Here is a 15,040-nt window from a genome sequence, read left to right as displayed (position 1 = left end):
AGGACGGCAATCCGTCACGCTGACCACTCAGCTACTGGGGCGGACTTCAAGCTATGATAGCAAACGACAAGATGCAAAGAAATCAATTTTTTAACCGAATAGTTTCCTCAAAATCGAATGAGGAAGGTTACATAGCAAGGAACACACTCATATTGTAATACAGCGATTGTTAATTTTTTGCGTGAAAATTAAAGGTATTAATGAGAAACTTTCAACCAGAAACAGGTGTAGCATTGCTTCATATACACAAAACAGTTTTCTTAAGGCACATCAGATGACTTGAAAGCTCCCTCCATGTGTATCGTTCAATGCTTTAGCATGGAGCAACAACTCTTTTGCGTCCGACGACACAACAATCGTATCGGCGTTGTATTGCTGTCGTCCAAGTGTGAACCAATTAATTTGCTTCAACTACGTTTGTTTGCGGTCCATCACGCGGCTTGCTTCTGTGTTATAACGCGAGTCGCATTGAGCATTGTATTGCATACTATATCACCTCAATGAGAACCGTGCCTAACTTTTTCTGTTGGAAATTTTGAAGTTACGTCATCAGATCGACACCTTTAGTCACACTATTTTCGATTGACAAACTAGAGAGTCGTGCTTGACTGATAGTGAACCTATGATAATTCTTAATTAATCTAAGTTGTGAAAAACTCATTTCACTTCGCACTAAAGAAACACACAGTTGTGAAAATATTAACGCCAAAATAAGGATGGGAATAGATTCGGAATATTAATATTCAACCACGAACTGTAAAGAAACTTAAAAGAGCTGCAACCAAGAGATTATTGTTTTGGAACTTCGGCAGTTTGTAGAAATCTGTTCACACGTAGAATTTCTTCAGTGATATTGTCATCAGAATTCTCATCATAATCGAAAATTAAACTTTTTACAATCGTGAGAAGTTCCGTTTCTGGGTTTGTACATACATTCATTTACACATTTATTCGAAAAACTCTATTTTGAATCCATCAGACCTTAAACTGGGTATCTCCTCCATCCACAACATTATTTTTTGACGATGACAGCACGTACCTTCGCTAATAAAGGATAGGCTTTCATTATTTTACAGTCTCAAATCTCTACTTAACACGAAATAATGACTGACGAAAACCTACGCAGCCTAACCAAATCGTTCAAAAACAGTTTAGTGATCGACGAGCTATGTTAACAATGCTCTTCCATATATCACTGTCTCAAATACTGTGTGCTATTCTAGCGGTAACATGCGCGTATGCATGGTCAGGTCCAGCCCATAAGCTCTCTAGCTACCCGCACAGCCCTGAGCCCAGAATGAAACAACGAAATAAAAGGTATTTTTACAACTAAAATAGGGCCACAAAACATAAGATTTTCTCACACCAGCGGAGCCGGTAACCACCTCAGACTGCACCCTCCTCCACGGGAGGCTGACGCTTGAAGAACCCAGTCAGCTACTCAAGGACAACTACAGGCAGCACTGCATGATGTGTGCATCAATCTCCCTCCAGAAAGATTCCAACAGCTCAAGGAGTCCATGTCTAGACATGTAACTCAGTTTTGTGGGCACACAGTTTTAGCTATAAATAACTATAACCACAAACCATATTGTCGTAACGATTTAAATCTGCAGATAAGCACATTAGGTAGAAATATGGGCTAGCTTCAGACTGCAATTCTACAAGAACCCCAAGAGCTTTTTTCCCCTTCCCCCTTCCGAACCATCAAAGGCATCAAATCGGTTTCCTCCCTCCCTTCTGCCCAACCAGACGTCCAATGATAAAGAAAGTGCTCCACTAATCAAGAGTTAAACGAACCAGGGGGCATAATTATGGTTGCTTTTAATAAGTAAGAAATTTACTGGTTTCCTTTCATTAAATTTGAAAGTATTAAGACTAATGCACATGGGTCGCAATTTGTCGAGAAATTCATTCAAGATCAAATCATATAAACCTAAGACTGGTGATAGGCACTTTGCATAACATGTTCCGACTCAGACATCATAGTATATATCTTTCATAAATTTCAAGTGTAAAAGTACTAGGAATGAAGACTTACCCTTCCTCACTGAACATGAAAAATACACGAGGGAAAAATACTCGAAACAAATTTTTCAACATCTGCTAGAAGCGACATATGAGCAAATGCACTTAACAACTTTCATTGTCATTTCAGATGTTCTGATATATTTCCTCGGGTTTGTGAGATCTATGGCTAAAAGTTATTGCAACTGTGTTTAAGAGTAGACGTCTAGTCTAGGACAAAATGACTATGTTGTCTTCTTACCTGGTGCAAACGATATTAATGGATCAAAACATGGTTTTATTGCATCACTAGATGATACCATTGCAAAATCTAGGCACACACAACTAATTCTATGCACAGTACAATATAGATATGACATGCCAAATGAAAACTGCAAAATCTACGAAATGAACAGTTACTTGATCCAGAAGGCGTCTTACAGTGAACACACCAGAGTTTTAGATGTAAATAGCTTCCTCCAACAGAAAGACTTCACTAGGCATAGGGTTCACTTACATAAAAATGGGAAAAGGAAACTGTGTGTTAATCTGCTGAATGCCATCAAAGGTCCACTGATAACAAGAAGTGCCATAAAACGTGTTACACCAGGACATCAAACATATATGTGGACAATCTCAGAAGAATGAACAATACTGAAGCTGAAACAACAACAACAACACCAGGAGCTGAAGAGCCAAAAGTGAATAGGCAGTCAGGATCATCAAGGAAAACATCAGAAACAGTGTTAGAAAAGAAGAAGGTATTCACAGTCAGCACCAAGTTACCACCAACATCCTGTGCAAAAATCTCGTCAAGTGCCACAAATCAGTCAGCCCACGACATTTTTGAAACGAAATAAAATAAATAAGCAGCAACAGCAAAAAATGTGCAGCCACACTCCAAATCAGTACCACTGGAAACTGTGACAAGATCTTCAACACGAAAACGTAGACCTCCAGCCTACAGCCAGGATTTTTTATAGGCAAGAACACCAGTAGCTCCCTGCTAGCAGCAAACCAAAGGAAAACAGATGCAGAGCAGAATCTTCATGAACCAAAACTACAAGAAAACCCGGTGAGTGGTGTCAAAACTCATTCAATTGGAAAACAGTCACTATTATCCTTTAAAGAATTACACCATAATGTGCAGTCAATGTTTAATAAGTTACTAGAAATAGATCTCTTCCAAAAAACAAAGTCACACTTAGATGTTCTCTGTATTACCGAACACTGGTTAACAGAACTTAAAATTTAAAAAAAAAAAACGCCACTTGGTGAATTTACTCTAGCTGGTTATTCTTGTAGGAACAAAAGTAAGGCAGGTGGTACAGCAGTCTATGCAAAAAAAAAAAAAAAAAAAAAAAAAAATTAAGCTACAGAAGCCTCACAAGGTACAATAATATGCAAATATAATCAGACTTTGAATTCTCCTTAATTATCTTAACAGACTATAACCTATTGATACTGAATGTATATAGAGCGCCTCATGGGAACATCCAAACATTCAATCACTCCCTCGAAGCACTACTCACAAAAATTCACTCACTAGACAAAATTCTATTAACAAGTGGAGATTTTAATATCAGCATCCTCACACCTGGAAAAACAAAGATGAATTGTTGAATATTACAAATTCATTCAATCTATCCCCAACTGTAAACACACCAATCAGGATCACAAAAAAAAGAGCCCTAGATCAGATTTTCATAAACACAGACAAACTACACCACTCAATCGAAGTCATCAGCATAGGTTACAGTGACCATGAAGTACAAATACTAATAGCGAATTTAAATTACATAAGACAGTATCCCACAAAAACTAAAATGCAAAGACAATTTAATGGTGATAATATAAGGCTTTTTAACTATCTGTTAAGGGCTGAAAACTGGGCAGAGGTCTATAAAGAAAATGATTAAACTACATATTAAATTGAAACTTCCTGGCAGATGAAACTGTGTGCCGGACCGAGACTCGAACTCGGGACCTTTGCCTTTTGCGGGCAAGTGCTCTACCAACTGAGCTACCCAAGCACGACTCATGCTCCACCCTCACAGCTTTACTTCTGCCAGTACCTCGTCTCCTACCTTCCAAAGGTACTGGCAGAAGTAAAGCTGTGAGGACAGGGCGTGAGTCGTGCTTGGGTAGCACAGTTGGTAGAGCACTTGCCCACAAAAGGCAAAGGTCCCGAGTTCGAGTCTCGGTCCGGCACACAGTTTCAATCTGCCAGGAATTTTCATATTTGTGCACACTTTGCTGCAGGTGAAAATCTCATTCTACATATTTAATTCCTTCCATGAAACATTTCTCCACCACTTCAATACTGCATTTCCACTGAAATCCAGGAAAATTGGAAACAAACACACAAACTCATGGGTAAGAAAAGGAATAAGGATCTCCAGCAAAAAAAAAAAAAAAAAAAAAAAGTGACTTAAAAAATCAGATGAAACACCATGAAGTCGATGATCAGTTTAGGTCATATTGTAAGACCTATTTTGCAATCTATAAAAAAGCAATCCAACAAGCAAAGAAATTATACAATAATAAATTTATAAAGGCATCTTACAATAAAATGAAAGGCATGTGGACAGTTGTAAAAAATGAAACAAACAGTAAGAAGCATGTTATAAACAAAACATTAAAACTAAACCTAAATGATGAAGTCACATCAGATCCCCACAAAATAGTAAATGGTTTTAATGACTATTTTAGCAAAATAGCAGAAAACCAAACACTAATGTAAACCATACCAGTACAGGCATTAATGTTTCTTCACAAACTCTCTAATTCCGAAGTGCTTACAGCTATAAAAAGACTAAAGAATGAGTACTCCAGTGGCAGTGACAACATTCCCGATTTAATTGTAAAGAATCGTGGAGAATCCATTGAAGAACCCCTAACCCACACGAAAAATGCATCCTTTACAAATGGAGTTTTCCCTGACCTACTAAAGACTTTTCAAATTACCCCACTTCACAAGAAGGGACCTAAAAATAATGTAGCCAATTACAGTCCCATAGCCAACTCAGCTCATTCTCAAAAATATTTGAAAAATGATTTTATACCAGATTGGAAGACTATACTAATAAACTATCCTCATTAATAAAACACCAGCATGGTTTTAGAAAACAAAAGACGACTATCACAGCTATTTATGAGTATCTCAACAAAACCTTAAAAGCACTAGATAATAAGGAAATCTCTACTGGTAGCTTTTTAGATTTATCTAAAGCCTTTGATGTAATTGACCATACTATTCTCCTTAAGAAGCTAGCAAATAAAGGTATAAGAGGAATTGCAAACAAATGGTTGGAATCTTACCTGTCAAACAGATTACAAAAAGTTGAAATTACGTTTGGAAAAAAGAATACAACCACCCATCAATGTACTGTACAGTCCTCTGACACAATGCCTATTAGATATGGCGTGCCACAGGGCTTAATCCTGGGACCCATACTGTTTCTGCTATACATTGATGACATAAGCACAAAGCTTGGTACAGGACATAGCACACTGTTTGCCAAAGACACGAGTATACTAATAACAGGTACTGATACAGAGGACCACAACCAAAAAATTAAACCGCATATGTTGTCACTCAGCAAATGGTTCAACCAGAACAAACAGATTGTAAATATACATAAAACAAAGTACATCAACTTTAGACTCTCATCCCAAAAACAAGAAATGCCCAATGTGATTCTAAATAACCAAGAGCTTACATGTGTGGGCTCTGTCAAGTTTCTTAGCATACAGCTTGAAGAAAATCTTAAGTGGGAGGCTCACACAAATTATATCTCAAAAAAACTATCAACTGTGTGTTACATTTTAAGAATACTAAAAAAATCCGTCACAAAATCTGTTCTCATACATGTATATTATGCTTACTTCCACTCTACATTACATTATGGAATCATATTTTGGGGGAACTCGCCTGGAGGTAGTTATATTTTCAAAATGCAGAAAAAGCCGATATGCATAATATGTAACCTAAGACATAATGAATCATGTAGACAACATTTCAAAACAAATGGCATTATGACACTGCCCTCTGCTTACATTTATAATATCGTCTCATTTGTAAAGCCATACCTGTTAATCAATGACTGCACATTAAAATTCAATGGAGATATTCATAACTATACAACAAGGCAGCAATCTGACATACATATGATTCCCTCCAGAACTACCTGCTACCAAAAAAGTGTTATAAATGTAGGGATACAAATGTATGATAATTTACCAAATGAAAGCAACAAAGAGACCAAGAGCCTTCACACATAAGTTAAAAAAGTACCTCTTTGACCAATGCTTTCATGCAGTTGATCATTTCTTTGAAAGGGGTCAAAATTGCAAACAATTTTATAATAAATGTTCAATTAGGTCTGAAAATTATATACTGTGCATGTCTATGAAGTATACTGTATTATTATATTCTGTGCATGTCTATGAAATATACTAGATTATTTTACTATTACATTTGTATTGGCTGTTTGTATTTTACTGCACAACATTTGTATTTACTGTTTTGTTAAAGATAGATAATTTCCTCATTACAAAATAATGTAAAATCAATTTATTAAAAATTACTTGCCAATATGTTCTTTTGACCTGTCCAATATCAAATGTACAACTGTACAATTCTGTGATTTGTATTGAGTATTTTGTTTAAGATAGATAATTTCCTCACTACAAAATAATGTAAAAATCAATTTGTAAAAATTACTTGTAAATATGCTGTCTTGACCTGTCCAATATCATATGTACAACTGTACAATACTATGATTGCCTGGATCAATACAATACAATACTATACAATACAGTAAAGTAGAGGTTGTTTGAGATGGTACAATTCCTCTAGTAAAGTCATGTAACTATCCAGTTCCCAAGGTACCCTTGAAGTTTATGAAATATTTTTGTGCGATTAAGGCAAATATTTTGCTTTGATTGGTTTGCTGCATAACATAGTCGATGTAGGTACTCGTTTGACTGCATTGTTGAATGGATGGGAAAGTGTTTGTCCCTGATATCAGTGATGAGTATCCATATTTGCAATTTAGAGAAAAAAGGGAAATTGAATGCAAGCTGTATATGTATGTGTACAATATAGCTTCCACTGCACGATAGTTACGTCGTTTCCTAATTCTATTCAAGAAACGAACAACTTGAGAGAGGTCAGATGATCAAAGAAAGTTACAGTACATGTATATTATAATTACATTGCAGGGAGTCTCTGACACTTCTGGAACAATAGCAATAAAGCCTTACTATCGACAGATTAGTTGTGTGTAAAGATTACTTTTATTTGTAAGGATCACTTATTTTGAATGTATGAGAGACTACACTGTTGCTCGTCAGAGGTAACAAATCTGCGAGAAAAAGTTGCAAATTAACGCTTTTAACCATAGAGGATAATTTTATGTTTTGTCTCTGGCACCCTAAATTATCTCACTTGTAGAAAATGTAACTATTGGTATTATATACGAACCCTTATAAGGTTCGATTTAGTAATTATTAGCGTTCTTTCCATGTTCTGTAAGTAGTAGTGGTCTCAGTACTTCGTCCTGTGTAAAACATGATCAGAAATTCATTGCATGTAGTCTTCATTTGTTTGCTGTTATACTATCCTTGTAGCTTTCAGAAGCTTGATTAAAAGACCACATCAAATGCTAAAACTTGACATCTTCTAGATGTACTGATGGCAGCACTGTTCTGTCATGCATATAGCAGATGCCATTGAGTATACGGTAGATACCAGTACCATATCTGTTAAATACATAAGAACTGCAGGAAACTCCTGTGTGTAATGTTGCTTCCACTTAATTTGACAAAAGTGTCAACAAGACACTTGCTTTTTGGAACATTGACACAGTCCATCAGGTACAGCAGCTTTTTTTCTGATTTGTGGTTTATGTGTGTCTTACATAGTTTCCAGTAATGTCTCTGAATAATCTATATCACAGACTCTACCAATTGCACGTTTTGTATAGTGCCTTGTGAATTAATAGTACAGTATCATACAAATGTAATGGAACCATAAAAGCTGTTAATTGAGTGCTTTTTAATTTTAGTTCCCCCTGTCAAATATACGTACACTATAGCGTCAGGATGAAGATTAACTCTGGTGCTGTGAAATGAGTCTACAGATTTATTCAAGGAAAAGTGGTAGAAATGAAAAGTTGTATTTGCAAACTACGCTATTAAATGCGTTGTAATAATAGTTTACTATATGATTTTTACGCTTGTAATGTGTTTTACTCATTTTGTACTTAAAACTGTTCAAAAGAAATACCTTAGACACTAATAAGTATTCAGAAATATCTACTGCTTTTCCTGTACTTGAATGTATATACTGCTTGTGTGTACTTCAGAATACATAATTGTACAAGCAAAGTATTTATTTTCACACTGTGGGAATAATGGGTAATTTTACTATAAACTAGAATATTAGCAGAGTTTGCCACTCGTGAACATAGACATAAACCAACATAAAATTAATCGTAGAAAGAATGGCTAATTGGGTATGATTTTCCAATTTCCTTGAATATTTCTCAGAATTTTCATTTTCTTGTCTTCACATAAGGAGCATGTTGTTAACACTTTCAACACTGCCCTCTTCACACCCGGCACTTGGTTCTGAACTGGCATATTTAATGGATGTTTGAAATTATATTGCAAAGAACAGAAAACGGATATGAATATGGTTCTTGCGTCATTTAAAAGGAAAAAGTAAGAGCTTTACATAAATGTGAGTTTATTTTACGATATAAAATACAAATGGTTGTAATAATTAAAGAAGAAAACACAAAAATATCGTCGATAAAAAAGTTTTACATGATCTCTCTCTTGAGTAATGCCATTATTACTGTATCTAAATTTAAAAGAAATTATCACTGGACTGTCTAACTGCAGGTGCCTGTAAACTAGAGTATTTTATAGTTCAGATGTAGTTAGCCTTTGTGTGAAAATCCTGGAAACACTGTGGGTCGCAAAGGCCAAAGCCACAGTCCTTGCACCACCATCTACTTTCCTTCCTGATGCGCTTTCCAGTCTCTTTCTTCCCCCTGTCTGAACATACTTTACAATACCTAGTAGCATTCACCTTGTTTGCAGTGGGTGGGACCTTCTCTGGAAAGTGTCTTGCAAATGTCCTCTCAATTTGTGAGGATGAAGCGGCTTGTTGCTGAAAAATATTTCCGTCCTTCTGGGCCAATTTCTTCCCCACTCTGTGAATAAAGTCTACTAGGGATACATTCTTCCTAGTGTTCTCCTTATATAAAATAAAACTGTTGACAGTTGACACGATAAACAAGTGGAAAACAGCTTTTACCACCACTTCAAAGTTTTTCGGGCAAACGGATAATAGCTGGAGCATTGATCTGCTTTGTCAACCCTAGCTTTATTCTTATTGTAATCAATAATAACGGTTGGCTTTACAATTTCTGCTATTCCACCTTTGGTCCTCACTTTAATACTAGTGCTGTTAGACTTATGCTTTGTGGAAAGACAAAAAAGTCTCGTTTTGACTTCCACTTCACTGCCAAGAGATGGAGTTTCCTTTGTAAAACTATCTTTTTTTTAATTTTAATGTTCTGAATATTCGTCGCAAACCTTTCCAGTTTTTCAGTACAGTTCCCACTCCAAGAGCTTTATTTTCCCACAACATGTCCAAAAGAGATGGACTGGTGTAGTATCTATCCATATAAATGCAATGTCCTTTGCCAAACTACTGTGAACACAACCTTTTTACAAGGCCCTGGATACTATTGTCAACACTGCCTGCAGAGCCTGTATATACATCACAGTTTAGCATATAACCAGTTGATGAATCGCAGAGAGCATACAATTTTATTCCATATTTATTGGGTTTGTTTTTCATGTATACCCTGAAGCTTGTTCTATCACGAAACGGACACATTGCCTCATCTATTGTCAGATTCATGACTGGACGAAAACTAATTTTGGTTTATTCACAAAAAAAATCAAACAAAGGCCTGACTTTGTTAAGTGGCTCGTCCTTTTCTTCGCCTCTGCTGATGAACATAGCATTGTCATTCAAGTGTAACATCGACAATGTAGCGAAAAATCGATCGCGACTCCACAATTTACTCACAAATCCAGTCTGAGGAAACGGGTTTGTTGACCAATAATCACTGATTTTCGGCAATTTGACGACGCACATATGCAAAATAATACTTCACTAAATCTCTTGCAATTTTACTGCCGACCACTTACGCCAAACAGAGTTTCTTTTCAGGCTACCTTTGCGTTTCATTGTCGTAATAACGTTACCAGCGTACAGATTCGTTTCACTTTTGATGATCTGAATAAGGTCGTCATCAAAGAAATAACTAAAATATTGAAGCTCCTCATTGGCATCTGAAAAATGCGATGCTCCTCCAACCACCTCCTGGAAATCCGGCAGTGCTGGCTGATCGTCTGGTTCCGACCAATCTTGCTCTTTGTGCTCAGTGAGCCACACACGACCAGGTACCACAGATGGTGACTGATGGTCTGTACCATTGTCTGCATAGAAGAAAATAATGCTAAGATTGGTACTAAAAGGTACTAAATGCAAGTGAAGTAATGAACATTACTCAAAATGCGGTAATGAACTCTTCACTTTACGAGCAATTGAGATATATACATACCTGAATCATCACTTGTACTCTCGCCTGGAGAGTACGATTCCTCTTTGTCAGAATCGTCAATTTCAGATCCTGCATCTCCATAAAGAATATCTAAGATCTCTGTCTCCGTCAATTCGCTGCGCGATATTTTCACAATCGTAAACACCTGTGAATGAACGGCAGGTAACTTCGTCTTTCCAGTGATCACAGCCGCTCGCAGGATGAAATAGCCGATAAGTGCTTGCCTCTTGCGCAAGAAGAATGAAATACCTTCACATTAGTTGGCGAAACTGCTTCGGAGACGCGCTAAACGCGCTTACGGAGCCAAATAAAGGCTCGCCCGTACCGTATACGGGCGCCGTCGCCAACGTCAGGGCGGCCGCGCCCGTATGGCGTACGGGCACCGTGCTCTAAGTGTTTGCACAAGAACAGAATGCAGCCTACAGACAATGTTGACAAGTTTTCATCACGTTGTTTGATCCAATCATATGCTACCCATAAGTTATTTCCTGGATTTAACATTAGCTGTCTTTGTCAGGCAACGTGTGCATTCATATTTACGAACTTGTACAGAGTATGAAAGGATAACACACTTATTGTTGTTGAAGTAAAGCATTTTGCACTTCGCATTGTTGTTAAACTGAAGCATTTTGCACTACATGTTAATTTACAAATGGCGAGCTTTAGCTTGTACATAAAATAAAAATCAATAATGTGATATAGGATGCTATAAACTGACTGATTTCACATTATTGCAGTGTATTTGCAAACTTATATGGAAACAGAACTAACACTCTAACTATAATGAAGTACCGTACTATTACCTTACGTGACATTGGTGAACATGCCTACTGAAGACATATGTGTGGCTCATTGACACACGGAACTAAATAACACTACCTTTTGACCTTTGGTGCTTTTTTGACACACACACATACACACACACACACACACACACACACACACACACACACACACACACACGCCCACACCTCTACGAGATGACTTGCATGGATTGCTGGGTAAGGTAGGAGAGTATAGAACTATGTCAGCTAGGTAGGGAAAGATGTGTGGGAGAAAGGAGAAGCTATGTAAGTGCTGGGAGACAGAAGAGGGGGAGAAATATGGCTGTCAACAGCACTGTCAAAAGGATGATTAAATATGATAAAAACAATACTGATGGAGTGGAGTTAGTGAGCTTTGATTTCGCGTACGTGTGAGAGAGAGGGAAGTGGTCATTTGGGGGGGGGGGGGAGATAATGCAGTGCCAGGACAGAGGAGGAATGGTTTATACACTCCTGGAAATTGAAATAAGAACACCGTGAATTCATTGTCCCAGGAAGGGGAAACTTTATTGACACATTCCTGGGATCAGATACATCACATGATCACACTGACAGAACCACAGACACATAGACACAGGCAACAGAGCATGCACAACGTCGGCACTAGTACAGTGTACATCCACCTTTCGCAGCAATGCAGGCTGCTATTCTCCCATGGAGACGATCGTAGAGATGCTGGATGTAGTCCTGTGGAACGGCTTGCCATGCCATTTCCACCTGGCGCCTCAGTTGGACCAGCGTTCGTGCTGGATGTGCAGACCGCGTGAGACGACGCTTCATCCAGTCCCAAACATGCTCAATGGGGGACAGATCCGGAAATCTTGCTGGCCAGGGTAGTTGACTTACACCTTCTAGAGCACGTTGGGTGGCACGGGATACATGCGGACGTGCATTGTCCTGTTGGAACAGCAAGTTCCCTTGCCAGTCTAGGAATGGTAGAACGATGGGTTCGATGACGGTTTGGATGTACCGTGCACTATTCAGTGTCCCCTCGATGATCACCAGTGGTGTAAGGCCAGTGTAGGAGATCGCTCCCCACACCATGATGCCTGGTGTTGGCCCTGTGTGCCTCGGTCGTATGCAGTCCTGATTGTGGCGCTCACCTGCACGGCGCCAAACACGCATACGACCATCATTAGCACCAAGGCAGAAGCGACTCTCATCGCTGAAGACGACACGTCTCCATTCGTCCCTCCATTCACGCCTGTCGCGACACCACTGGAGGCGGGCTGCACGATGTTGGGGCGTGAGTGGAAGACAGCCTAACGGTGTGCGGGACCGTAGCCCAGCTTCATGCAGACGGTTGCGTATGGTCCTCGCCGATACCCCAGGAGCAACAGTGTCCCTAATTTGCTGGGAAGTGGCGGTGCGGTCCCCTACGGCACTGCGTAGGATCCTACGGTCTTGGCGTGCATCCGTGCGTCGCTGCGGTCCGGTCCCAGGTCGACGGGCACGTGCACCTTCCGCCGACCACTGGCGACAACATCGATGTACTGTGGAGACCTCACGCCCCACGTGTTGAGCAATTCGGCGGTACGTCCACCCAGCCTCCCGCATGCCCACTATATGCCCTCGCTCAAAGTCCGTCAACTGCACATACGGTTCACGTCCATGCTGTCGCGGCATGCTACCAGTGTTAAAGACTGTGATGGAGCTCCGTATGCCACGGCAAACTGGCTGACACTGACGGCGGCGGTGCACAAATGCTGCGCAGCTAGCGCCATTCGACGGCCAACACCGCGGTTCCTGGTGTGTCCGCTGTGCCGTGCGTGTGATCATTGCTTGTACAGCCCTCTCGCAGTGTCCGGAGCAAGTATGGTGGGTCTGACACACCGGTGTCAATGTGTTCTTTTTTCCATTTCCAGGAGTGTAAAATGACTGGACGCTCTCCTGTGTATTCCATCCATTCAGTTATGTGATTGTAACTGCTCCTGAGAGATACGTGTGTCAACCTCATCTGCCTCCCAGTTTTTCGCTACCATTCTTACAGCAAACGCCTTCCCTTCTCTTGACTGAGTACCTCATCTGAGTGGTACAGAAACTGCTTGTGATCTGTCAGTGTTGACGTGATTGTGGGGATGTCATTAGTGTGTCTGTCTGTGTGTGTATGTCTGTGCGTGTGGGGGGGGGGGGGGGGGAGGGGGCGGGGGGCCGGGAAGGGGGTTTATGGGAGTCTCTCTCTCTCTCTCTCTCTCTCTCTCTCTCTCTCTCTCTCGCTCACACACACACACACACACACACACACACACATAGGTAAAGTACTGGGTGGAGACTGGGGAAAGGAACCACTCATGGTGTGCTTCAATGAAATATTTCAGCATCTGTTGGACATGGTTTACAGAAACATCAAAAAGGCCACAAGAGGATAAGAAACCTGTTTGTCCACAATAAATGAGTTAAGTTGTCCAGTGTTTAAGGCACCAAACTCATATTCAGAAGGAGTGAAGTTCATATCACCCTCAGGTGATTGACATTAAGGTTTTCTGCTATTTCCTGAAGTCTATTAAAGTAAAAGTAATTACAAGGATAATTCGTTATTATCCTTGTGCTATTGGAGATAGTGCTTCATGTAATGACCTTTCCATTTGTTCAACCTTAGACACCAGTTTTGCTTTCTTGCGTCATCCAGTATAGAGATCTCTTGTTTTAAACTTTGTATGACACCAAAGCTTTTCTATTTTACCTGTAAACATTGTGTGTGTAATAAGATAAACACGGTATGATGTGCCAACTACTGGACACTGACCCTGTTGTGTATGTAACAGATGACAGAATGGCTTTGGTGTTAAGATATCTGAAAACTGAAGTCAATTCAGATTTTTAATTCTCACATGTAGAATAGGTTATTCATTTGAGGGAAATGATGATTTTGTAATTTTTGTGCAGCCATCCTGGAGATAACACATTCTACAGTAACATCGACAGTATGCCGGACATTCGACCCCGGCGGAAGTCCATACCACTTGTCTCAGAACTTGTAAGTTTCAAATCACACTCTTTTCTGTTATTTTATGTATTAATTATTAAGGTTTGAAAGTATTATATAGTAATTGAGATTAAAATCTTTATGCTTCATAATGTCGCCGTCTCCTCTCACAATTTGAAACCAGATTTTCATTACTAATGAAATTTCTTAGAATTTTGCATTTTTAGAATCTACTATGATTCATCTGATCTGAGTACCATTTTAAACTTTAGGAATATCTGTGCTACCAATTATTTTGTCTTTTAGTAATTTCCAAAATTGATTTAATAAAATCAGTAAATTCCAAGAAAATTGTGTTTCCTTTTCTCAAGTCAGTAACTAATAAGTAATTAATAATCAGCTACTCTTAATGTAACAGACATTTCTATTACCACATGCATACCCATTGTAGAACATCAGCTTTTAAGTCCGTAAGCCTTTAGAGATCATTTTGGATGTCCCATATAAGTTACAGAACAACATTTTGAAGAAAGTCTCCCTTTACCACTCAGTACACTGAATCCAAAAATGAACTTAGATAACTGAACACTTTTTATTTCTACCGGAAAGGATCTTGCAAGTATATTTAGCAT

At 39.0% G+C, this 15,040-nt stretch overlaps 1 protein-coding gene and 1 non-coding gene across 2 annotated transcripts in view; one reads left to right on the top strand and one right to left on the bottom strand.

Annotated features, from left to right (window-relative positions):
- LOC124622251 (protein unc-13 homolog C) overlaps positions 1-15,040 on the top strand; it is a gene marked incomplete at its 5' end in the record, with an annotated part of 692,708 nt that overhangs the window by 195,526 nt on the left and 482,142 nt on the right. The window contains one exon of the mRNA XM_047147909.1: positions 14,369-14,459. Within this exon, the coding sequence (XP_047003865.1) occupies positions 14,369-14,459 (91 nt within the window). The remainder of the gene's footprint in view (positions 1-14,368; positions 14,460-15,040) is intronic.
- Trnal-caa lies at positions 3,967-4,041 on the bottom strand. Its single transcript has one exon. It is a non-coding gene; the product is annotated as a tRNA-Leu (tRNA).

Source organism: Schistocerca americana, chromosome 7 (assembly GCF_021461395.2).
Source record: "Schistocerca americana isolate TAMUIC-IGC-003095 chromosome 7, iqSchAmer2.1, whole genome shotgun sequence".
Lineage (NCBI taxonomy): Eukaryota > Metazoa > Arthropoda > Insecta > Orthoptera > Acrididae > Schistocerca > Schistocerca americana.
This window is presented reverse-complemented; position numbering and strand designations above follow the sequence as displayed.